Source organism: Rhincodon typus, chromosome 23 (genome assembly GCF_021869965.1).
Source record: "Rhincodon typus isolate 14 chromosome 23, sRhiTyp1.1, whole genome shotgun sequence".
In the NCBI taxonomy this organism is placed as follows: Eukaryota; Metazoa; Chordata; class Chondrichthyes; order Orectolobiformes; family Rhincodontidae; genus Rhincodon; species Rhincodon typus.
Genome location: NC_063354.1, coordinates 42,562,076 through 42,588,552, shown reverse-complemented (window position 1 = coordinate 42,588,552; position 26,477 = coordinate 42,562,076). Strand labels below are relative to the sequence as shown.

Here is a 26,477-nt window from a genome sequence, read left to right as displayed (position 1 = left end):
CAAGCAGAACACTTGCATTCTGTTCTCAAAAAAGACACTGAACTTCCAGTTGCCTGCCACCTCAACACATTACCCTGTTCCCTGGCCAATATCTTTGTTTTAGGCTTGCTGCAGTGCTTTAGCTAAGCCCAGTGCCAGCTGGAAGAATAGCACCTCATTTTCCGCTTGAAGACCCTGTAACCTTCTCGACACAATATCAAGTTCGATAACTTTAGAGCTTGAGCTCTCCCGTGTCCTTACCCCAATCCTCACAAACGAGGCCTTGTCATCACATAGTCCACTATTACACACACCACCACGCATTGTTAGCCATTAATAGCCATTCACCCTTCTCCCAGACAGCTATCCATTCCTTTGTCTATCCAACTGCACTTCTCTCTCTTTGGGTTCTGTCCCCACCTATTGTTTACGCCTTCCCCCTCCCCCCTCACCTCTCTTCTGCATATAAACTGACATCTTCCTAGCTGTCATTAGTTCTGAGGAAGGGTCTCTTGACCCAAAATGTTAAGTCTGATTTCTTTCCAGCTGAGCTTTTCCAGCAGCTTCTGTTTTTGTCCAGGATAAGCCAGTGAGTTTTGTTGAAGTGGTAAAGGAAAGCACAGTGGAAGCTAAAAAGCTGCAAAAGAATGTACAACCTGATCAGTGGTTCATTGAGAAGAAAGTGGCTGATCTCTGAAGAATTTACTTGTATGGGTAAGGTTTACTCACGTATACCAGGAGGAGCAGGTAAAGTAATTAAGATTTTAAGAGATGGGGAGTAAGTCAGTCTTTTATGGTGGGAACCGAGGAGATATGTAATTCAGGAGTATTGTCAGAAGAAGTGATAATATTTGTAATTCATGGTGAGAAGAGCAGTGTTCCATTATAGAAAGTGAGGTTGGAGAGGCTGGTGAAAAGTGAAGTGGTCATAGAGTAATAGAGAAATTCTCGATTCTGGGAATAAAGTTTATCCTTGGTGATGATATAACTGGATCACAGGTGAGAATGATGCCTCCTGCAGTTGAAAAGCAGTGGAAAATCAGGCAACTGAGATGTTAATGCAAGTATATCCTGGATTTTTCCTGACTATGTGGTAACAAGGTCACAAGGCCAAAGGTGGAAACAGGAAGAGAAAGCAAGGAGTGAAAATAGCCAAGTTGAAGTTCAATTATCAGAGACTACGTTTGATCAAATGGTTGAGAAAAAAACAAGAACAAGTGGATGACAAAGTGGATATTTTTACTTCAGGGAAATTAGCTGAATTCCAATGGAAAGATGAAAAACTAAAGCAGTCATACCAAAAAGCATGCAGAGAAGAAGAATATGAGTGTGTTCGAGAATGTTACTATCTTAAAAATGACGTCTTGATGAGGAAATGGATACAATCAAATATTCAGACAGATGAGAAATAAGCAGTTCATCAAGTTGTATTACCGGTGGGTTATAGAAAGGAGGTGTTGTGGATAGCACATAAATTAATAGTAAGAGGTTATTTGGGAGTAAGGCAAACACAAGCCAAAATACAGCACATTTTCATTGCCCTGGATTGCATGAGGATGTGGTTGAATTTTGCTGGACATGTCATATGTCATACATGTCAGGTAATTTGAAAACCTCAGGCAGTGATAAAACCAGCACCCTTAATAGCATTCTTGTATTTGAGGAGCCTTTTACAAGAGTCTCAATTGATTGCATAGGCCCCCCTACCTTAAACAAAAAGTGGGAATCAGTATTTGTTGACCGTATGGATATGTGTACTAGATTTCCAGAGGCCATTCCATTACATAGTATCATGGCCATAAGGATTCTAAAAGAATTACTCCAATTTTTTTTACTGGAGAGAATTCTTAGGGATAGGATTTATGCACATTTGGAAAAGCATGGCCTAACTAGGGACAGTCAGCATGGCTCTGTGCAAGGCATGTCATGTCTTACTCACTTGATTGAATTTTTTGAGGAGGTGACCAAGGTGATCGATGAGAGTAGACCAGTGGATGTTGTTTACATGGATTTTAGTAAGGTTTTTGACAAGGTCCCTCAGATTAAGATCCATAGTGACTTGGCTGTGTGGATTCAGAATTGGTAGTGTTGAAAGGGTATTTATCAGGCTAGAGTTCCATGACTGGTGGTGTTCTGCAGAAATCCATACTGAGACCTCTGTTGTTTGTGATATGTAAAATGACTTAGATGAGAATGTGGATGGGTGGGTTAGTAAGTTTGCAGACAATACAAAGATCGGTGGAGCTGCGGATAGCGTAGAAGGTTGTCCAAGGATACAGTGGGATATAGATCAGTTGCAGACATGGGCAGAGAAATGGTAGATGGTGTTTAATCTGGGTAAATGTGAGGTGCTGCACTTTGAGCGATGAAATATTAAGGAAACATTTACACTTAATGGCTGGACTCTGAACAGTATTGATGTACAGAAGGATCTTGGGGTTCAAGTTCATAGCTCCCTGAAAGTAGCCACACAAGTAGACAGGGTAGGAAAGAAGGCATTTGACATGCTTGCCTTTATTGGTTGGGAAATTGAGTACAAGAGTCAGGCTGTCATGTTGTAGCTTTATTAGACTTTAGTTAGGTCACATTTAGAGTATTGTGTTCAATTCTGGCCACCACATTATAGGAAGAATGTGGAGGCTTTGGAGAGGGTGCAGAAGAGGTTTACCAGAATGCTCTGCTCCTATGATGCTGCTTGGCCTGCTGTGTTCATCCAGCCCTGCACCTTGTTGTCTCGTTTTACCAGAATGCTGCCTGGATTAGAGGGTATGAGCTATAAGGAGAGGCTAGAAAAACTCTGGCTGTTTTCTCTTGAGTGGTGCAGGCTGAGGGGAGACTTCATAGAGGTCTATAAAATTATGAGATGCATAGATAGGGTTGATGGTCAGAATCCTTTCCCAGAGTTGAAATGTCTAATACTGGGGGAAATGCATTTAAAGTTGGGGGGAGGGGGGAGTTCAAAGGAGACGTGAAGGGCAAGATTTTTCATGTAGAGAATGGTAGAGGTCTAGAATGCACTGCCAGGGGTGGTGGTATAGGCAGATACAATAGGAGCATTTAAGGGACTTTTAGATAAGCATATGAATATGCAAAGAATGGAGTAATGTGGATCAATGGTAGGCAGAAGGGATTAGTTTAATTTGGTGTCATATTCAGCACAACATCGTGGGCCAAAGGGCCCATTCCTGTGCTATACGGGCTACCCACAGAGATACATTCATTTAAAGGGTCACATTTTAGCATCAAAGTTATTCAAGGAAGTTATGGATAGTTTAGGAATAAAATAATTAAAATCTGTTGCGTACTATCTAGAATTCCAGGGAGCGTTAGAATGGTGGCATCAAACTTTAAAGATCATATGGAAGACTTATAGTTAAGACTATATAGAGGATTGGAATAAGGGAATTCCATTTGTACTTTCGCAATTACGGATGCACCTAATGAATCAGCTAAATTGAGTCTATTTGAATTCGTCTTTGGGCATGAGGTGAAAGAACCACTGAAATTAATTAAGGAGAAATTGGCGAGTCAGCATTCAGAGACAGCATATTTAGACTATGTGTCAGATTTTAGGGAAAGATTAAATCAATTGGGTGAGTTGGCAAGACAGCATTTGAAAGTAGCATAGATAGTGATGAAATAGGAAGCAGACAAATCAAAAATTCACAATTTTGCTAGTGGAGATAAAGTCCAGTGTGACAGGTAAACATTTAAAGTCAAGGTTTTAATGGGCCTTAGCAAATCAAAAGGAAAGTAAGTAAGGTTTTAATAGGAATACAGATGGAAAGAAATCTGAGTGTGTCATGTGAATATGCTCAAAAGGTATTTTGACAGGGAAGGAAAGTGTGGTACTGGCTACGACACAAAATTCAGATGATTCTGAATTGGACGTTCCTCAAATTAAATTTGACAATGAGGAAGTTCTCAAAAAATGGGATAACTTATTGTTACCTTCCAGAGGAAAGTTGAAATGACCTGAAAGAGTTACTATGATAAAATAGGGTAATATGTGGGAATAAGCAGGGAAGTTCTCACTTAATTGTGTATGAAGTAGATATAGAAAATGCTGTTCCAGTTAAGCAACATCCTTATAGAATTAACCCTCTGAAATTGGCACAGGTTCAAAAAGAGATTGAACGCATGCTAAAAGACAATTTAATCAAAGTGAGTTACAGCGAATGGAGCTCACCCATAGTAATGGTGTTAAAACCAGATGGTACCCAAAGATTATGTGTGGACTATCACAAAATCAATGCACTTACAAAATCTGATTCATATTCTATTCCATGTTTGGAAGACTATATGGAGGAGGTGGGACAAGCAACTTATGTTTCTAATTTGGATTTACTCAGATGATACTGGCAGATACCTTAATCTGAAAGACCAAAGGAAATTTTGGTTTTTGTGACACTGAACAGACTGTATAATGTAAAATCATGCCAGCCACATTTCAAAGACCAACCAATAAAGTCATTTAGGGATTAACCAATTGTATGGTATTCATCGATAATCTGGTGATTTTTAGTCACATATGGAATGAACATTTGGAGTATTTATCAGAATTATTCAATCGACTTTGGAGGGTGGGATTGGTGATAAACTTGGCTAAGAATGAGTTCGCAAAAGCCCAAGTCATGTTCCTGGGCCATGTTATTGGACATGGACAGATGGTCCCACAGGATGTGAAAACAAAGGTTATTGGGGAGTTGCCCATTTCATCAACGAAGAGGGCAATACTTGATTCCTGGGATGAGGGGGGCTTTATTGGAAGCTCATACCAAATTTTAGCAGTGTGATTGTTCCACTGATTGATTTATTAAAAAAGTACAAAAAATTTCAGTGGACGGTGGACTGTTAGTAGGCATTTGACAGTCTGAAAGCTGTATTAACTAATGCCCCAGTGTTAGCCACACCTATTATGCAAAGTCATTCAAGGTGGCTTTTGATGCTGGTGATTTGAGTGTCGGTGCTGTACTTTTATAAGAAGATGACAAGAAGACGACAAGAAGATAGAAAAACCTACTGGGTATTTTTCCTGAAAGTTGAATACTCATCAATAGAAATATCCACCTTTGAAAAAGAGATCTTGACGTTGATGTTGGCGTTGCAACATTTGAACATTTACACTGCCAGTAATGTCTCTGAGGCAATTGTATATACTGATCATAACCCATTAAAAATTTTGGAGAAATTTAAGGATAAAAATTCCAAACTGTTTAGATGGAGTTTATTTTACAGCCATTCAATTTGAAAATTAAACATGTGGCAGTATGAGAGAACGTAATTGACAATGCATTATCGCGACTTTGAAGGAAGACTGATGTGTTCGGTGGCGGGGAAGAAAAGGACTATAGTAGTGAGTGTTTGCATGGTTAGATTGAATGTAAAGTATATGTCTTGTAGTGTACTAATAGAGTAAAGGTTTTAACAATGAAGCCATCTTTGTATATTGATAGTTCAATTTTTTAAAAGAGGGGAGGTGTGACGATACAATGGCTCCAAGAGGTGTATTTGATCCATTTTTTTTCTAGTGAAGATAGAAGTGCTGAGTAGTCTACTTCAAAGCCCATTAAGTAAACAGCTTGTGAGGCCTTGGGTTGTTTTCTAAATTCAGATCGGTAGAAGCAGCCTGAATGGGTGGGGTCAAGCTCCCACAGAACCAGTACTTTTAGATTTTCAGTAACAGTTGTTGCGGTCTTGAAGTTGGGTTTCGAAGATGCAGCTCATCTCTCCCTGCTACTCTTGTTCTCAGAGTTTTCTCTTAATGTTTTTCCTCCTGGACTGGAGGATTGCATTTGTGACAATCTATTTTACTGAATTTGCCTTTGCTAAGGGTGTGTTTATGGGATGTTGCTAACTTAGAACAGTTACTGTTTAGTAGTTGAATAATCTACTATCTTGTTAAGTTGTCCATAGAGCTAAATTATTCCAATTTCCTCTTTCTTTTGTTATATTTTAACCATAAAGTGTTTTGGTTCAAGACTGGTAATTTGACCAATCAAATTACATCTGAAACGTAATGCCTTCCACTTGCCTTAAAATAAGAAAAAGCGTCTAGTCTATCTGTCTTAATATATTTTGAGGGAGTTTGGTCTAGGCCATAACAGATTGCATTTCAAAAGTTAACCATTGACTGAAGTGTTTGGAACATCCTGAAGTTGTGTTAAGTGCTTTATAAATGCACATTCAACTTGATGAAAAATAAATAACTCTATTTGGAACAGCACCAGCATCTTTTATGCTGTGGACTCTGTCACACCTCAGCGCATCTCGTGCTGAGTGCTCATTCTCCGCTGTGAACAGCTTTTAAAGGAGATGTGAAAAGCACACTGACAATGCTAATAGCATTATCTAATTGCTGCTTGTAAATACATAGTCAGTTGTTAAATTACTATAACCAGTTAATGAATGAATCTAAAGGCTCTACAGTGTGCCCTTGTGGTTTTCATTATTTACACAGTATATACTGTATGAGCCATTAATTTTTTTTCACATTCAACAATATTCTTTGACATTTACCTAATTTTTTTTTCCCCAATGGGTCTTCAGCTCTGCATCAGTATTTTCAGAGGGTCCTTTGATATTTTGAATCATGCATGGAACGTAGGCGTTGCTGTCATGACACCATTTATTGCTCCTCTCTAATTGACATTGCAGAGGTGCTAGTGTGCCACTTCCTTGAATACAACTGAATGTTAATCAACCACTTGCTATGAATTTGGAGTCATATATAGGTCAGATGAGATAAGGATGACAATTCTCTTTCCTAAAGGATGGTAGTGAACCAGGTGCTTTTTTAAAATGACAACTCAATAAGCTTGTCGTCTCCATTTAGTGATACCACGTTTTTATTCCAGATTTATTTCATTAACTGAATGTAATTGTTGGGATTTGAATGTGCTTCTCTAGATCACGAGCCTCAGCTTCTGGATTACACTTCAGCGATATAACCGTTCTTTTTCTGCATCCATTAAGTGTTTGTATTTGCTGGGGATACCCAGACTTGTGTCAGTCTTTGGAGGGGTTTCTGGAAGCAAGTCACTATTTGCAAATCAGTGTTTTGATATTGCAGTAGGGTATCTTCAGGGAGTTCCTGGAAAGGTCTTGTTATTGCAGATTTCAGGAAGTATCAGTTTTTGCAGTCTTTTCCTGTCATCTGCAAGAAATTCCTGGGCATGTGTCAGTGTTTACACAGAGTCCCTGTAAGTGTGGGTATTTACAAAGGCTGTACCCCAACGCAAAGGAAATCTCCTAATCTCTCTCTATTCACTGTAAATCATCAGTGTGGAACTGTGCTGCAACTATGTGATATTGGTTTGGAAAGTGAGGGTGTTTGACTGTGGAGACAGATTTTGCAAAATATCCGTTTGGATTTTATCAAGGAAAAATATCCATGGTGTCATGTAAATTCTGAGAATGTTCTACTGTTTCTTAAACTTTAAAAATTGTGTCGACTGGGGAATGAGAGAAGTGTATCCTACGCATGTTTAATTGATTGTTTGAACTGAGAGCTGTTATTCTGCTTTATAGCAAATTTACTCAAGTGAAATTGGAACGCAGTGTACTGTACCATGAATTTGTCAGCTTTAATAAGCCTCATTTTTATGAGGATTCTGCCTGAGCAATCACAGGGTAATCTTGTTCCATTGTATAATACCAAAGAATTTAATACTCTCTGAAACTTTAGTGTTGGAAATATTCTCTGCTAACCCTTTCTGGGTTACCTCAAACACCACGGTGCAACTGCTGCTCTCTAGTAGTATGGGCCATAAGATTCATAGGCTTTTTCACAAGTCTCATCCCAGCAATCTGTTTGAGTGCAAGTGAGAAGGCAAAATTAATCTGACTGTCCCTATACAATGTAGGGTAAAAATTATTCACTGCTTCCACACCTGACAATAATTCATTAACGCACATATGTTAGAAGGTGCATGTGTAATTCCTGCTGTCTTTGTATGTTAGAAAATCAACAATAACTAATTTATTAAGTACCTTTCATGTAATAAAACATTCCAAGGCACTTTGCAGAAACATTATGAAACAAAATGTGACTCTCGGCTACACTCTTGGTTCTTGTTAGCAGTTGGTGTCGGGTTGATTGTAGGTTTGTGTGCAACTCTGATGCCCAGTGGCCGTAGGAGTCTTGTGGTCAGTTCAGATACGTTCTTGCTGTATTGTAACGTGACAAGTGTGTTGGGGCGATCAACCCGACGCCAACTACTACCAAGAACCAAAGACCCCTTACTCACTATAGACAGAACCAACGTAATATACAAGGTTCCATGCAAGTACTACGACAAACATTACATTGGACAGACCGGAAGGAAACTGGCTACGAGAATACATGAAACCAACTAGCAACAAAAAGACATGACCAATACTTACTCGTCTCCATACACATGGATAAGGAGAACAACCAGTTCGATTGGGACAATGTCAGGATCCTAGGACAAGTCAAACAGAGACAAGCATGGGAATTTCTAGAGGCCTGGTTCTCTACCAAGAAGGCCATCAATAAACACTCAGAATTAGACACCATATACACACCACTGCAAAGAAAAACTGGAAATGAGGTAATCAACTCTAATGGACCCCAGAGCTTAAATAACAAGCAGGAAAACACAACAGCACTTCATCAGCAGCTGCACGGATGATGTTTGCCAGCAGGGTAATGAAACGTCTGCAAGCTAATGAACCAGCTCGTTAAGCGAACCAGCCACCGATCCTTATTAAGTTTGTCTGTTGGTGACTCTTGGAGTTCAGCTGAACACTCCTATTGAGGCCACCAGAGTTGAGTGTAGTGGCCATCACTAAGAAGGAGGTACTGAGGAAACTGAAAGGTCTGAAGGTGAATAAGTCACCTGGACCAGGTGGACTACACTCCTGGGCCCTGAAGGAGACAGCTGAGGAGATTGTAGAGGCATTGGTGGTGATCTTTTGGGAATTACTTGAGTCAGGGAGGATCCCAGAAGACATGAAAATGGCAAATTGACATCCCTGTTTAAAATGGGAGGGAGACAGAAGGCAAGAAACTATAGGCGTTAGCCTGACCTCTGTCGTTGATAAGACTTTAGAGTCCATTATTAAAGATGAGATTGTGGAGTACTTAGAAGTGCATGGTGAAATACGACAGAATCAGCACGGCTTTTTCAAGGGGAGGTCATGCCTGACAACTTTGTCTCTCCTTTGTCTAACAGCTCATTAGCCCCTCAAAGAATTCTCACAATGTGCATGATCTGTTTGGATTTCCAGAAGGCCTTTGATAAGATGCCTCATTGGAGGCTGCTAAATTAGATAAGGGCCCATGGTGTTAAGGCAAAGTACTGGCATGGATAGAGGATTGGCTAGCTGGCAGAAAGCAGAGAGTGGGGATAAAGGAGTCTTTCTCAGGCTGGCACATGATGACTAGCAGAGTTCGACAGGGTCTGTGTTGGGACCACAGCTATTCACGTTATATATTAACGAACTGGACAAAGGTCTAAGGGCATTGTTGCTAAGTTTGCAGATGACACAAAGATATGTGAAGGGACGGGTAGTGTTGAGGAAATGGAGATGTTGCAGAAGGACTTGAATAGACCAGGAGGGTGGGCAAAAATGTGGCAGATGGAATACAATGTAGGAAACTGTGAACTTATACATTTTGGTAGGAAGAAGAGGCATTGACTGTTCTAAATGGAGAAGAGTTTAGGAAATCTAAAGCACAAAGTGCTTGGGAGTCCTAGATCAGGATTCTCTTAATGTTAATGTATTGGTTCATTTAGCTGTTAGGAAGGCAAATGCAATGTTATCATTCATTTCAAGAGGTCTAGAATACAAGAGCAGAGACGTACTGCTGAGTCTGCATAAGGCTCTGGTCAGACCATATTCGGAATATTGTGAGCAGTTTTGGCCCTTTATCTAAGGAAAGATGCGCTGGTGTTGGAGGGAGCCCCAGAGATGATGGAATGTGCAGCACAGTAGCTCACTGTTTAGCACTGTTGCCTCAGTTCGAGGGACCCAGGTTGGATTCCAGTCTTGGGTGACTTTGTGGAGTTTGCAAGGTCTCCCTGTGTTTGTGTAGGTTTCTGCTGGTTGCTCTGGTTTCCTCCCAATGTCCAATGGTGTGCAGGGTAGGTGGATTGACCATGCTAAATTGCTCCATAGTGTCCAGGGATGTGCAGACAAGGTGGATTACCCATGGTGAATGCAAGGTTGCGGGGATAGGTTCAGGGGGTGGGTCTGCGTGGGTTGCTCTTTGGTGGGTTGGTGCAGACTCGATGAGTGGAATGACCTCTTTCTGCACTGTATGGATTCTGTGATGAAGGGCTTGTCCCATGAGGAGCGGTTGAGGACTCTGGGGTCTGTACTTGATGGAGTTCAAAAAGATGAGGGGGCGCCATCTGATTGAAACTTAGAGAATACTGAGAGGCCTGAATAGAGTTGACGTGAAAAATATGTTTCCACTAGTAGGAGAGTCTAGGACCCAAGAGCACACCCTCAGAGTGAGGGGATGACCATTTAGAACTGAAATGAGGAGGAATTTCTATAGCTGGATGATGGTAAATTTGTGGAACTCATTGCTGCAGAGGGCTGTGGAGACCAAGTCATTGAATGCATTTAAGACAGAGACAGACAGGTTCTTGATTAGTAAGGGAATCGAGGGTTGTCTGGAGAAGGCAGGAGAATGCATGGAAAAATATATAATCCATGATCGAATGGTGGAGTAGACTCATTGGGCCAAATGGCCTTTTTCTGTTCCAATATCTTAAAAAACAGATATCCGGACGTTGTTCCAAAGTGGACTGTTGTTACATTATGATAAATTATTCTTCCTTTTTTTTATCAAGAGCTGTATGTTTTCTGGTCAAAACTGAGAGTTGTGATGTGGGGTGAAGCTTCTGTTTGTCAGCATTGTGAATGGGGTGGGAAACCTGGAATAGAGTCCCACCTCCTGTTCTTGGTGGACTCTAGGGTCAGCTCAACTTCATGAAAATCCACAGGACTCCATTAGGTCAGGTGACCAAAACCTTGGACAAAGAGGCAAGTTTCAAGGAGCATCTTAACAGAAGAAACCGAGGTGGAAACGCAGAAAGGAGCGTGATCCAGAGCCTAGCAACTCAACTGTAGACATAGCTAGTGATACTGAAATGACTAAACGGGGATGCGCACGAAACCAGAATTAGAGGACCACAGATATATTGGAGGAAATCACAGCTAGAGATGGACAAGAGCATGGAGGGATTTGCAACAAGGATGAGCGTTTTAAACTTGCTTGACCAACATAGTGGGGTAATTGGGGAAATAGGAATTGCTGTAAGTCAAGACATGGGCAGCAGACTTTTGGATGCGCTCCAGTTTGCAGGGGTTAGTGTTGAAAACCAGGAAGGAGTGTGTCATAATAGTCAAGTCTAGAAGTAACAAAGGCACAAATAAGGGTTTCATAAGCATATGAGCTAAGACAGGGATGAGATAACAGAGGTCAAAAAAAGAGATCTTAGTCTTGGGCATGAAAATGATGTTGGAATTTCATCTCAGGATCAAAAATGCAGACTTCTGTCCTCCGACTCTTTAATTAAAGGGTTTCTCCTGTTAGTGAACCAGTTCAGATCCTGTGATATTCCAATGATTTTGTAGTCATTTGTACTGAATTCAAGTTGTCCAACTGTCTTGGGCTATTAACCAGTATTGATTCCAGTGCTATATAATCTGTGCTGCCGGAGCAAATAATTTGCCTAGCCATGGCTGAAGTTTGCCACATGTGACTGTGTAACTCCTAGGTTCCATGTTGGCTGATCTGCATGGTCCTGATGATTTGAACTTGAGTCAAAGCAGGGAACCTGTCCTTCTCTGATTGGAATGTTTTGTGGAACAAAAACTGTTGGAGACCAGGATTACCATTCGGGATTCTGAGAATGCTTCCTGAAGGGGATTTCCAAATTTGTGTTTTATTCAGTTTTCTATTCAGTATTCTGACTATTGGCAAATTGGAAATCAAAGCTAGATGCCTTGGGAGATAGTAAGAACTGCCGATGCTGGAGTCGGAGATAACACAGTGTGGAGCTGGAGGAACACAGCAGGCCAGGCAGTATCAGAGGTGCAGGAAAGCTGATGTTTTGGGTTGGGACCCTTCTTCAGAAATGGGGAAGGGCGAAGGGAGCTCTGAAATAAATAGAGAGGAGTGGTGGGGCTGGGGAAGGTAGGTGGGATGGTGATAGGTGAGTGCAGGTAGCCAGTGGTGGGGATTGGTCAGTGAGGTGGGAGGAGCGAATAGGTGGGAGAGAAGACGGACAGGTTAAGGAGGCGGGGATGAGAGGGAGGGTTGGGGAGATTTTGAAACTGATAAAGTCCACATTGAGACCATTGGGTTGTAGGCTGCCAAGGTGGAATATAAGGTGCTGCTCCTCCAGTTTGTGGGTGGCGTCATTGTGACACTGGAGGAGGCCCAGGATGGACATGTCGTCCGGGGAGTTGAAGTGGTTCGCGACTGGAAGGTGTTGTCATTTGTCGCGAACAGAGCGCAGGTGTCTACAAAGCGGTCTCTGAGCTTCCGTTTGGTCTCCCCGATGTAGAGGAGACCACATTGGGAGAAGCGGATGTAGTAGACCGTGCGGGTGAACATCTGTCTGATGTGGAAGGTTTTTTTGGGGCCTGGGATGGAGGCAGGTGTAGCGGCAGGTGAAGCAATTCCTGCAGTTGCAGGGAAAAGTGCTGGTGGTGGTGAGGCTAGTGGGGAGTGTGGAGCAGATGAGGGAGTCGCAGAGAGAGCGGTCCCTACAGAAGGCAGATAGGGGTGGAGAGGGAAATATATCCTTGGTTGTGGAGTCAGATTGCAGGTGGCGGAAGTGGCGGAGAATGATATGTTGAATGCGCAGGTTAGTGGGATGATACGTGAGGATCAGTGGGACTCTGTCTTTGTTTTTGTTTTGGGGAGGGGTGTGAGGGCAGAGGTGTTGGAAACGCAAGAGATGCGGTTGAGAGCATTTTCAACCACTGAAGGGGTGAAGTAGCAATCCTTGAAATAAGAGGACATCCGGGATGTTCAGGAGTGGAACGCCCCATCTTGGGAGTAGACAAGGCGGATCCTGAGTATCAGGTTGCATATTGCCAACATGTCGACAGATGTTTAAATGAACCAAGGAACATTGTTATTTTAATGTGGCTTTCTGGGAATTTCCAAAATGTGAAGTATGTTATATTGATTCACTAAGTAGTTTAGCCATGACAATCAATAAAGTAATGACTTATATTTCTACTTGTATCTATATGTTTTGAGGATAAGGGGTTCTGTTTCAGGTTGGCAATCTGTAAATGGTGTGTTCCCAAGGGATCAGTGCTGGGACTGCAACTGTTCATAACATTCGTTATGACTTGGAGGAAGGAACCGAACGTACTGTAGCCAGATTTGTAAATGACACAAAAATAAGTTGAAAGGCATGTAGTGCGAGAGATACAAACAGTTTATACAGAGATATTAAAATGTTAAGCTGTGGGCAAAATGTTGGCAAATTGAGTACAATGTGGGAAAATGTGAAGTTGTAATTTTGGAAGGGATAACAAAAGACCAGTATTGTGTAAATGGAGAAAAACTGCAGAAAGCTGCAACAAAAAGGAACCTGAGGGTATTTGTGCATAAAACACAGAAAACTAGCACACGAGCAACATACCAATGGAATGTTGGCCCTTAGGGGTTGGAGTACAAGAGTAGGGAAGTCTTACTGTAACTGTACAAGGTGCTGGTGAGACCACATCTAAAGTATTCTGACCAGTTTTAAAAAGACATAATTTCATTGGAGGCAATTCAGGGAAAGTTCGCTGAGTTGATCCCTGGTATGGAGATTTGCTCTTGTGAGCGAAGGTTGAACAGGTTGGGACTCTACTCACTAGAGTTTAGAACAACGAAAGGCGATCTCATGGAAACATATAGGATTCTGAAGGGCTTGACAGGTAAATGCTGAGAGGCTGTCTCCCTTCGTGGGAGAGCCTAGGACCAGGGACAGGATAAAGGGTGCCATATTAAGACTGAGATAAGGAGGAATTTCTTCTCTGAGAGTTGAGAGTCTTTGGAATTCAGAGAGCCACAAAGAGCTTTGGGGGCAGTGTCCTTGTGTATATTTAAGGCTAAGATAGATGAATTGTTGATCAGTCAGGGAATCAAGGATTATGGGGCAAGGACAGGAAAGTGGACATGAAGAATATTGGATCAGCAAGGATCCTATTAAATAGTGGACCAGGGTTGAGGGGCTGAATGGCCTACCTTTGTTCTTATTTCTTATGGTCTATATAACAGGACATTTCAAAGGTCTGTATAACCAGTTAAGTATTTTTGAAGCAAACGAAAGCAGAAATTGCTGATAAAACTCAGCAGTTCTGACAGCATCTGTGGAAAGAAAACTGTGACTCCTGTTAAGAACTAGAAGCAGCTATGAAAGAGTGCAATTTATGCTGATGACAGGGTCTGGAAGTGAATAAGAGTGAGCAGATATGTGGAAATGGAGACCAGAGAGAGAGGGAGGGAGGGAAGGAAAAAGGTAGACAGTCAAAAGGGTTGTTTATAGTAAGCCAGGGACGAAAAGAAGCTAGGTGGGTGAAAATGGGGTCGAAGAGTGGAGGAAAATGAGTTGGCAGTACTGAGAACAACCCATTTCACGACAGCACCTAGGATTTGGGAGATGGGCAAGAGACGAGGAAGGATGTGTTCATGTTCTGAAATTATTAAACTTGATTGAGTCCTGAAGCCTGTAAGGTACCCAAGTGGAGAAAGAGATGTTGATCTTCCAGCTGGTGATAAGCCTTGCTGGAGCACTGCATCAGGCCTGAGACTGAAATGTTGGCCTGTGAGCTCGGTGGTGTGTTGAAATGGCAGGCAACTAAACGTTGAGGTCATTTATACAGACAGAACATGGTTGTTCTGCAGTGTGGTTACCCAGTCTGCATTCTGTCTCCCCAGTTAGAGCAGACGGCAGCAAATACAGTAGACTAGATTGAATGCTGTGCAGATAAATTGCTGCTTCACCCGGAAGATGTATCTGGGGCTTAGATTATGAGGACGTAAATGGGCAAGTGTTATACCTTTTCCAGTTGCACAGGAAGGTGGTGTGGGGAGGTGTTGAGTGTGGAGGTGGGTTAGACCAGGGTGTCCCAGAGGGACCCCAAACTTTTAGTACCCTGCAGAATGCTGACACGGGAGGGGAGGGGAATATCTGTCTGGTGGCAGCATCCTGCTGGAAATGGCAACTAATGATCCTTTCAATGTGGAGGTTAGAGCTGGAATATGAGGACAAGGGGATCGTATTGTTGTTGTGGGGAAAGGGAAAGGGATGAAGGCAGAAGTGCAGAAAATGGGTCGAACACAGCTAAGGGCCCTGTCAACTGTGGTGATGGACAGTCCTTGGTTGAGGAAAAAGAGGATGTGAACACCTTCCTTGCCTAATTACTATCTTAGGCCCAGTCACGACATAGGTTGCTTTCAGTACAGCCAACGTATTTTCACCCACGTATAGACACCATTTTCATCCATCTAGCTTTTCTTCTTCCCTGACTAACTATCAATAGTCCCTCTTCCGCTGTTACACTGGCATTATCCCCCACCTCTTCCTCTGTACATTGATGACTGCATTGGCACTACCTCATGCTCCCACAAGGATCTTGAACAGTTCATCAACTTTACCAACACCTATCAGCCCAACCTCAAATTCAGCTGGACCATCCCCGATACCTCCCTCTCCTTCCTGGACCTCTCTGTCTCCATCTCTGGTGACTGTCTCGAAACTGACATTTATTTCAAGCCCAACAACTCCCAGAGCCACCTGGACTACACCTCCTCTCACCCACCTTCCTGCAAGAATTTGATCCCCTACTCCCAATTCCTCCGCCACGTCTCCTCCCAAGATGAGGTGTTCCACTCCCGCACATCTCAGGTGTCCTCCTATTTCAAGGACGGTAACTCTGATGATTGAAAATGCCCTCAACCGCATCTCTTACATTTCCCGCACTTCTGCCCTCACATCCATTCTCCCCAACAAAAATAAAGACAGAACTCCCCTGGTCTTCACATATCACCCCACCAACCTCTGCATCCAACGTATCATTCTCCGCCACCTACAATCCGACCCCACGACCAAAGATGTATTTCTCTCCCCACCCCTATCTGCCTTTCATAGCGACCACTCTCTCCGCAACTCCTTCGTCCGCTCCACACTCCCCACTACCCCCACCACCCCCACCAACCCCACTACCCCCACCACCCCCACTACCCCCACCACCCCCACCACCCCTGGCACCTTTCCCTGCAACCACAGGAAGTGCTACACCTGCCTCTACACCTCCCCCCTCACCTCCATTCAAGGCACGAAGCAAACCTTCCATATCAGACAGGTGTTCACCTGCACATCTGTCAATGTGGTCTAGTGTATCTGCTGCTCCTGATGTGGCCTCCTCGACATCAGTGAGACCAAGTGTAGATCCGGAGACTGTTTTGTAGAGCATCTGCACTTTGTATGTGACAAATGGCAACACCTTCTGGTCGCTAACCATTTTAACTCGCCCCTCCCCCTCCCTCTCCCCCACCCACTCCCACTCCCTGGGTGACATGTCCATCCTGGGCCTCCTCCAGTGCCACAATGATACCACCTGCAAACTGGAGGAGCAACACCTCATGTTCAGCCTCGGGAGTCCACAGCCCGATGGCTTAAACATGGAATTAACCAGTTTTAAAATCTCCCCACCCCCGGCCTCATCCCATGACCAACCCTCCCTCTCATCCCGCCTCCTTGACCTGACATAACCTGTCCATCTTCTCTCCCACTTATCCGCCCCTCCCACCTCACTGACCAATCTCCACTACTCCCTACCTGCACTCACCCATCACCATGCTCCCTATCTTCCCCAGCCCCACCCCTCCTCTCTTTATTTATTTCCCAGCTCCTTTCCCCTTCCCCATTTCTGACCAAGGGTCCGACCCAAACCGTTAACTTTCCTGCTCCTCTGATGCTGCCTGGCCTGCTGTGTTCTTCCAGCTCCGTAGTGTGTTCCCTCTGACTCCAGCATCTGCAGTTCTTGCTACCCCTTTGTCTGACTACTTTTTCTCCTCTCTCTTTGGGCTTTGTCTCCAATTCACTCATTCCTTCCCAACTTCACCTGCCCCCATTCTTAGCATAAATACCACCCTTTCCTAGTTGCTTCTAATTTTGAAGAGTTGTCACTGGACTGGACTTGATTGTCTCTACAGATGTGTTTCCTGCTGAGTTTCTCCAACAATTTCTGTTTTCATTTGTTTCAAATCTTCTGCATGTGCCGTTCTTTGTTTCACTTAAGTAATTTTGAAGTGTACTTACTGTTGTCTGTGTAGGATATGTGGCAGGCAATTTTGTCCTGTGCTGAGATAGGAGACTATGGGTCTCCTAATTGCCTTCAGTACCTAAGATAGGGCAAGGGTTAAAAGAAAGTAATATACCAGGGTTCACAGTACAGATTGCTAATTAGGACACAAATGCTAGTTCTGCTTTTGGTTTTGTTGTGTCAGCAACTAAGATTCCTATTTTGCTAACGTTTATAATTATGCTCTGGTCCCATTCTAGGGCTTGAGCACATAAGTTAAGGCTGACACTCCAGCACAGTATCGAGGGAGGGCTGCACTGTTGGAGGTGCCATCTTTCAGACGAGACATTAAACCGAGTTCCTATCTACCTGCTCGGGTGGATGTAACAATCTGGTGGGCCTATTTTAATGGAAAGGCAAATTACCTGTGCCCTAACCAATATCTATCCATAAATCAAAACTACAAAAAAGAATTACCTGCTCACTATCACATGGCTAACCATAACTATAAACTAAGGTTCTTGAATACTTTTGTAGCTCAGATTGTGGATGCTGTGGTTGGTTGGCTCACCGAGCTGGTTCGTTGGTTTGTTTGTTCGCTGACGTTTCATTACCCTGCTGGGTACCATCATCAGTGCAGCCTCCAATGGAGCATTGTTGTGTTTTCCTGCCTGGTATTTAAACTCTGGAGTCCATTGGAATTGGTTACCACATTTCCGATTTTTCTTTGCAGTGGTGTGTATAAAGGGTCTAGTTCAACGTGTTTATTGATGGCCTTCTTGGTGGAGAACCACACCTCTAGAAAATCCTGTGCTTGTCTCTGTTTGGCCTGTCCTAGGTCCTTGATGTTGGCCCAATTGAAATGGTGGTTTGCCTTCTATGCAAGCATCTAGCTGTCTCCATGGACAGATTGGTCACTGCCTCATAGAGCTCGGCCCAGCACACTCAGTCTGTTGGATATGTGCATAGACCTACAATTCATAGCCTTAGCAATCTGTACTCCGCACTGACGGTGAGGCGACAGGATGATAAGGGACCTTGACTTCAAAGGTACCAGACATCGAAGGAGCCACACTGTGGCACTCAGAAATCTCTTCTCAGAATGGTCCAGAGCTGGCTGGACCTTCTATCTCCACCCTGCCTCTGACCCTCAGCCCTGTGAGAACTCAAGCCAAGAAGGGTGCACCTACCTCTGGGCAAGATACACTCGACACATCAGGGCCTTCTAGACACAAACACCCCCAAGGTTGGTCGACAAAAACTCCAAGCCAGTGGGTTCCACTGTAGTCTGTTCAGAGAATATGATGATCTGGATGTAACCATGAGGCAAGTTTGGTAAGGTAGCACAAGAAAACTCAGTTGGCTTTGTGGAGAGAAACCTTTTACAAAACCCGAAATGTCTCTCTCTCTCTCTCTCTCTCTCTCTCTCTCTCTCTTCCCCACCGCCCCCCTCCACCCCACCTTCTCTCCCTCCCTTCTCTCTGTGTGAGTGAAAAGACAAGAAATAATCTGAAGACTCCAAAGAAAGAATTCAACTACAATGATTTCCAATAAAAGGCTTGGGTCACCTCAATCAGCTATTGAATTGAAGATCAACCATAGCTCTGCGGACAACGTTGTGTCATCATCATTTTTTAAAAAAATCAAAAAAATTGTGAAATTGTGTCCACTTCTGTGGTCTGGGATTCTGAGCTACAGATCTTGTTTTCTTGCTGTCTTTTTTCTAATCCATAATATTTGTTTATACCATCTGTTTTATCTATCTTATTTGTGAATGAATAAATGTGTGTTTGTTGGGAGTTTACAGGGGTTATAGTTTCAGTTGTACTGTCGTAAATTAGTAATTTCTTTGCCACTTGTTAAGGAATAAATTTATTTACAACAGTATTATGTTCCTGTTAATGACAAAACCTGGTATGAAACTTGTCCTGAATAGCAGTCTGTCAGGCAAATTGATTATCTTAGTGGCTTGATTGGGTATTGACACATTTGTGGTGCTTGTGGAAAACTGGACCTTGATTGTTGATGCACTATTCCCAAATGAGTCATACCAAAATGACAAATCACTTCTTATAGCGTAAGGATGCTGAATCTCCTCATCATTCACCGCCCATTGAATTTCTTGTCTCGTCTGTTCTTCTTTCAGATGGTTTCAGCTGGACCACTTAATTTTGGAATGTCTGGAACAAGCAAATTCAAGTATCCCTTAAATATCCCTTAAACTAAAAAGCTGAATGTAAACAGAACACACAGGATGCCTATATTTCACTTCAAATATCTAACTATTCTTTGACATATCTGAATGCATTCTCTTTGTACTGACATCCAATGGAGGTGGGCCACTTTCTGGTTACCTATTGCTTTGAATGCCCAAAGACCCATTTACCAAAACTGATAGGAATAAACTAATTCCACCTTGCACCCTAGACAAAGATGCCTTCTGCAGGAGCTGGCCTTACTGCATCCCAGTAGATATTATAATTAGCTACACAATCTGAGCTGCCTCACGTTTTGGTATTCTGTAATATCAGTTTTGGTCCTGATGGAGGCAACTCTTCATAATATGGTACTTACAGAAATTAATGGCATCTATTAACTTGCGGGGGAACTGTCAAAGTTTGAGAGGAGCAGGAGCCAATTAATTATATCATATCCACCGAGAGTTTCGAATCCCATAGCCATCACCAACGTGGTAAGTGATGGTGATCTTGGGGAGGGAAGTTAGTCTGGTAAAGTGATCAGCCTCAGACAGCACTCATTACTGTTATAAGTGGAACCGAAAGCTCTTTTTGCCTGTAAAATCTTGCAATTTGTTTTTGGCTGAGGTATTTTGTTTCAAACATGTCCTCACTAATTCACTTGTATTCCAGCTGGCTCCTGCTGGGTTTGCCTCCCTGCCCGATCTCCTAACAAAACAAATATCTTTATCAAATGTACAAAACAAGTCAGCTGCAGAATAGGTAGAGCCTAAAACTGGTGGACGCAGTGCAGGAAAATGATGTACAAACAAGTTGGGCAAATTAGAACTGGAATACAGGATGGTCCAATTAGAACAGTTTGAATATTTGACGATGTGAGAAGTGGTGAAGTTACCCACCTGTGAGTGGAGGGCAGTCATTGGAGACACTGTTATTGAAGGCATACCGATAAAATTTAAGTTCCGTCACCAAATCTGCAATTGAAAACTAGCCTCTGCGATGACACCAGTTGTCAAGAAAACCCATCTGGATAACTTTTAGCGAAGGAAGTCTGCCGACCTTAGATGTTCTGGCCTCCATGTGACTCCAAACCCACAGGAAAGTAGTTGACTCTTAACTGCCCTCTAAAATAGTTGAGCAACCTACTGAGTTTGAGGGCAGTTAGGGGTGGGTAACCAATATTGATCTTGCCACTGACACCCATATCCCATGAAAGAATAAATAAATGTTTGGGATTTTCTGGTGGACCTCCTGTTTCCTACAGGCTGGCGAGGGACAGTGCAGTTATCAGGAATTGTCCTTCTCGAGGCAAGTTCTGTTTGTCGACGCGCTCTCTCTCTCTTGTGCGTGCTCTCCCTCACGCCCTCGCTGTCTCTCCCTCGCTCTCACTTGCACGCTTGCTCTTTCTGTCTCTCAGCTGCCATGGTATCCTGCTGCTGCTTACACACCGCATGGTCTCCCACTGGTCCTTCAGCTTTGAGAGCCTGCCTGCTATCTTTAAATAGACAGCAAGCCTTACTCTTTGGTCATCAATTGTTCAATTTGGGGAAAATCACAGATTTTTGCTCACACAACACAGGCACCTGAACTTTACTCGAGGCTAACAATGGGTTCCTGAAACTCTCAGTGAAAATCCTTCTCATTCCCTCAGGATGGACACAATTAAATCAATTAGTGCAACTCTGGTACAGTGCATTCAACAGTGACATCTTTCATCTGGGCGACGTGGTGGCTAGTGGTTAGCACTGCCTCTCAGTGCCAGCGGCCCAAGTTTGATTCCACCCTTGGGCGTTTATGTGAAGTCTGTGCGTTCTTCCTGTGTTTGTGTGAGTTTCTTCCTGGTGCTCTGGTTTCCTCCAACAGTCCAAATGAAGTTAGATGGATTGGCCATGCTAAATTGTCCAGGGGTGTGGAGGATAGGTGGATTAGCCATGGTTAATGTGGGCTTAGAGGGGCACAGTAGGGTCTGAGTCTGGGTGGGATGCTGTTCGGAGGGTCAGTGCAGACTCAATAGGCCAAGCGGTCTCTTTCTGCACTGTGGGGATTCTATGATTGTATTTAAATGGCAGCTTTAAAATAGTAAAATGTCATGCTTTGCAGTCACATAGTTGGATAAAAGCTGACCAGAAAAGATGTTTGATTTGGTCAAAAAGGTTTTAAGATGTGTATTAAAGGAGGGAAGAGAAGTGGGGTAAGGTTTAGGGTGGGAAAGTATGGATCGCGCTTAAGGCCCAGACAGCTGAAGTACAGCCATCAATGTGGAACAATAAGTCTGGGGTATACACAAGAGATTAGAGTCGGAGGATGCAAAATTCTCAGAGTTGGAGAAGCTTACAGCAACAAAGAGGGGGCAATACCATGGAGCATGGACAGAGTTTCGATAAATCCTTTACAAGAATAAGGTATGTTTACAGAGCAGTTTTTACATGGCAAATGTCTCAAAACACTTTTTACAGAGTCTCAGGGCACACCATGCCGGAAGCAAAGGGGAGGCATTCAAAAGCATGGTCAAGTGTGCAGAAATAACACAGGCCCACTCTTGGTTCACATTGATAGTTGTACTTCAGCTGCCTAGCCCTTAAACTCCATCTTTACTTTCCTCCCTAAACCTCACTCTACTTATCTCCCCTCCGTAAGGCATGTCTTAAAATTATCTGTTTGACTTGGTCAAACATCTCCTTCTGTGATCAACTTTTATCCCATTATGCTCCTGTTAAGCACCTTGTTATATTTTGCTATTTCAGAGCTGCTGCGTAAATACAAGGTCTTGCTGTTGAATGCACTGCTGCGGAGCTGCTCCAGTTGATTTACAATTGGGAGAGAATTTGACGGTGCAGTGAAAATGGCACTGAGGCTTTCAATGTGTGTGGTAGGTGGGGTTTGCAGAGGGAATTAAGGAATGACAATACATGGCAGTGCAAAGAGGAAGGGGTGTGCTAAGCATAGTCTGCTTTTTCGTTCATTCACACTCACATGTCTGTCCATGACAATAAATTTGATCAAAAAGTAAAAATCCTGTTCTAAATTCAAACTATAAGAATTTTAGAAATGAGGGGCACAAATGGATACTTCCTATTTCATAATGAGTTAAATGTAATTGCCTCACACTTGTCCCAAAGCATCTAATATGTGCCATTGTTGCAGTATATTTGATGTTGATGAACTCTTTTAAAACATCAAAGATTTTCTTGTAAAAGCTGGACTTTGGGAAATCTCTGCTCGTGTTGCGTCATGTTATTACAAAGCCAGAACCACAGCAACACCCTTTGCTGCAGTTTAACATGTCCCACAGGTTTCCACCAGCACTTAGCATTTCTGTGTCTCAAGCTCCCCTGCTTAGATTCAGATACTGTACAGAAAAAAATGCATTAAATCTGACGTAAAAACAGAAAAATACTGGCAGTGCACAGCAGGACCATCCACTTTTGAAATGGGGAAAGACAAATTAGCATTTCAGACAAAGACTTGCTTTGAATTTAATTTATCTAAAATTCAATAATTGGGAAGAGAATCACCATGTGTTTTAACGTAGCAAGTTTGGAAATATTGTTACATCAGCAAAGCTTGATTGGCCACTGCCATGCAATAGAAGAATTGATCAGTTAGACGCTGTAATTGTTCCTGTTGCTTAAACTGAGGAGTAAACTTCTATAATTTCAAATAGAAACAGAGAAGAGCTCAAAAGAAAGATCAGTTTCGACAGCATATGTGGAGAGAAATGAGGAGTTAATCTTTCCATTAATCACCTTTTGATAGAACCAATTTTATCAACTCCTCCACCTGCTCTCCCATCAATCCTGACATGAACTCATTCTCAATTCTCCTCCCATCTCCTGACTCCTCCAATTAATGAGACCCTCAGTAGCAGCCGTTGATGAGATCCAGGGAAAAGATGGGGGGATAACTCTTATTAAAATTAATGTGATTTGACCTAGTTCGGACTTTTGATGCCAGGCCAGCAGTTAAGTGCTGATTTAACTTCATGTGAGCATACTGCAACAGGAAGCTTAAATGTCTAATTGGTGGGAATCCCCAATTCAAGAAGCCTGGGAAGAATTTAAGAATCCAAGAAGCTTGGGGACCCTAGACTTTCAGCATCCACAACATTTTTTTCTTCAGTAGTATAAGCAAATCTGGGTGAAAGAAAACCTGAAAAGTAGGTTAAATGCTCAACATCACGGAACTGTACTAATAGAAATTTATAGTAGAACAGAGACATTGGCCCGTGTGGCTGTGTTCATACACTCATGAATCATACAAAACAAGAGAGACCCAATTATTATAGTTGAACATGTTTCTGTTTCTCCCAATTTTCATTTTCAAAGTTTGAATGGCAAATTTTTGACTCTTCCAATCCACTAAAGCTGTCCGATACTTTGTCTGTTACCCCTGACAGTTAAAGGATGTTTCTGAAAGCACCATATGATGAAGAGTTGCCTCAGTCAAGAGCAATGCTGAAATTATGTAATACCAAAACATGAGCCAGCAATGATTCTGCAACCAATTCAAATAACTACTGGAATGCAGTAAGACCAGCTTCCCCAATCTTCGATTGGGGTCGATCTTCGATTCAAAAGCTGATTGGTTAGACCTAGGATTTTCTTGCATTAGAATTCTTTCTTCTCAGAGTCTAGGTGTTTGCTTTGTGTTTTCCATTCATGTATTGGACATTGTGTAGCTTTGGAACAATGACAAATTCATTTTATAACCATCATTTGACAAACTCAGAGTTTCCACCTCTGCTTCACTTTATTACTGGAGTTTTCTTCAGTTTTCAACCTTCAGTTTTCAACCAGCATGGCCTTTAATTTGTATTTAGAATGAATGGGTGATTTATTGGAATGTATGACTTCTTCAACTTCATTTTATGTGGTCTTGCATACTTAGGGGGCAATTTAAAAGGGATGAGTTGTGAATGGACTTGGGGATTTTTATATATATCTCTGCTGTGCAACTTAGAGGGATGAGTGGATCATATATTCTTACCCATCTGGTTTTCTCTCAGTCCAAAGATATGCAAGTTAGGTGGATTGACCATGCGAAATTGTCTGTAATGCCCAGGGATATTTAGGCTAGGTGGATTAGCCATGGTAAACGTGGGATGGCGGTGGGATGCTCTACAGAGGGTCAGTGTGGACTTGTTTGGCTGAATGGCCTCTACGCGCACGGCAGGGATTCTATAATTCTGATTTAGATCAGGCTGCCAAAGTAATGCTTTAATTTCAAAATCATTCCTCAGGCAATGGCTGGAGTGTGAACGTACTTTAACAGTAGCAAACCCTCCTTAACCAAACAGTAGAAATTTGATCCCAAATTGGTGAGTTTTTTGTTTGAGGTGAATTGTCAACCACGTATGGACATTTGCACAGTCATTGTGCCCCATTTCCAACAAAAAGTAAACCAAATGAATGACAAGTGAATCTGTTTTTGTTCATAGTTGAGGGAAGAATATTGGTCAGCACACTTAGGACTTGCTTCTTTCAGTAGTGTCTCACAATCTTTCGAATCATTTAACAAAGATGTTGAAAATTTGTTGAAGATTACAATTGAATGGTAGCAGCTCCAACAATACAATGATGATATGTTAAACTCTTGATGTGAAGTTTCAACAGAGAATAGGATTATTCCAGTATTAGCAGGAATTAAATATTAATCTCCAGGACAATGGTGCAAGTAAATCCTTGAGAGGGGAAAAAAGGGAGCATTTTAAATAAGTTTTTTTTTCTCATTTTACTTTGAATGCCTGTGTTTCTTATTGTCTGATCAACAGTCCTGAATTGCTCAGTCAAGAGCTGAAATTTGGATTTTAATGCCCTCCCCTAAAGTGACTTTGTGCTCAGGGTACAATTAATGATGTGAGACTCGGCGTTGGGAACTCTGCTGCATTTTAACCTCCTTCCCTGATTAAGTTCGTAGAGTGAAGGCTCATGAAGGCCTCCTGCTCCACTGCCAGTCGAGGCCCGTAGGTGAGCTGTAACTGCAGACTTCAAGGCCTCATCCCAATGTGGCTGGCATTCACCCAATGGTGGGCAGGGGACTCACCTTGTGGAAATCCTGAGAAACAAACCTTGTGGGAGAACCTCACCACCTTTTGGATGGGGTCCCTCATTCACAGGCACTCAATGTCTGATCGAGTAACTCACTGTGGGAAGTGGAGGGTGGCGTGTGGTCACTGAGAGCCACCTTTCTACCCTCGTTGTTGACACTCATCCACCTTTTTTTTTGCTGAAACCTTTCTTTCCTGTCACTCACCTATGGCCTGATTCTTTTGTCAAACTTGGACGTTGGATGAATGCACTACCAGCATTAGCTGCAGTCTTGCAGGCCAAACAGTGCACAGCTACTGGCCACTGATAGGCCAACAGCTCTCCTACTAGGATTTCCTCACTTTGATCCTCAATCCTGAGGAAGAGTTGCTGCTGTCTAGTTAAACATCTGATTGGCATAATTCACTGGCGCTTTCTGAAACACATTCACTGCTTTATAGCCAGTAGGCAAGACCCTCCATTGTCGAGAGATAAAATCAGTCAGAAGTATTTGACTTTTTCAAATTGGTGTGAGAAAGTAGTGTGCTGAGATGAAAGCTTCCCTCCTTCCACTATGGTCAAAAAATGAATTGCTGAATAGTTTTATGAATCAATAATGCTGTTCAACAGTTCTAGATTTAATCATGGTGCCGGTCCTAAGTATTTTAATTACCTGAACTGGAGCTTTTATAAAACATCAAGGGAATTAAGATTCACAATGAAGTTAAATACCAGCCGTGAATTAAGAGGAATTCTCTACAAATTTTTGGTTAACCTTTAGCCTGAAGATAGGTGTGAAAAATGGACCATATAGTGCAGTTTGTGCACAGTTAACAAGTTAAGTTCCCATTAGATCTTCTACATCTCTCTTCCCTCATCTTGAAGATGCCGTTTTGAAGCTGAGAATAGTTACTGTTCCACCCGCTCTCAGTATTTGTAGAGGATGGTAAAGCATTTATTTCCCATGTGTTGTTTTCCT

The 26,477-nt window shown here is 42.6% G+C and overlaps 1 protein-coding gene across 1 annotated transcript in view; it reads left to right on the top strand.

Annotated features, from left to right (window-relative positions):
* spata20 (spermatogenesis associated 20) overlaps positions 1-22,255 on the top strand; it is a 194,917-nt gene extending 172,662 nt beyond the window's left edge. Inside the window, exon 15 of the mRNA XM_048611134.1 lies at positions 22,217-22,255. Coding sequence (XP_048467091.1) covers positions 22,217-22,249 — 33 coding nt within the window. The 3' untranslated portion in view covers positions 22,250-22,255. The remainder of the gene's footprint in view (positions 1-22,216) is intronic.
* Positions 22,256-26,477: the final 4,222 nt, after the last annotated feature.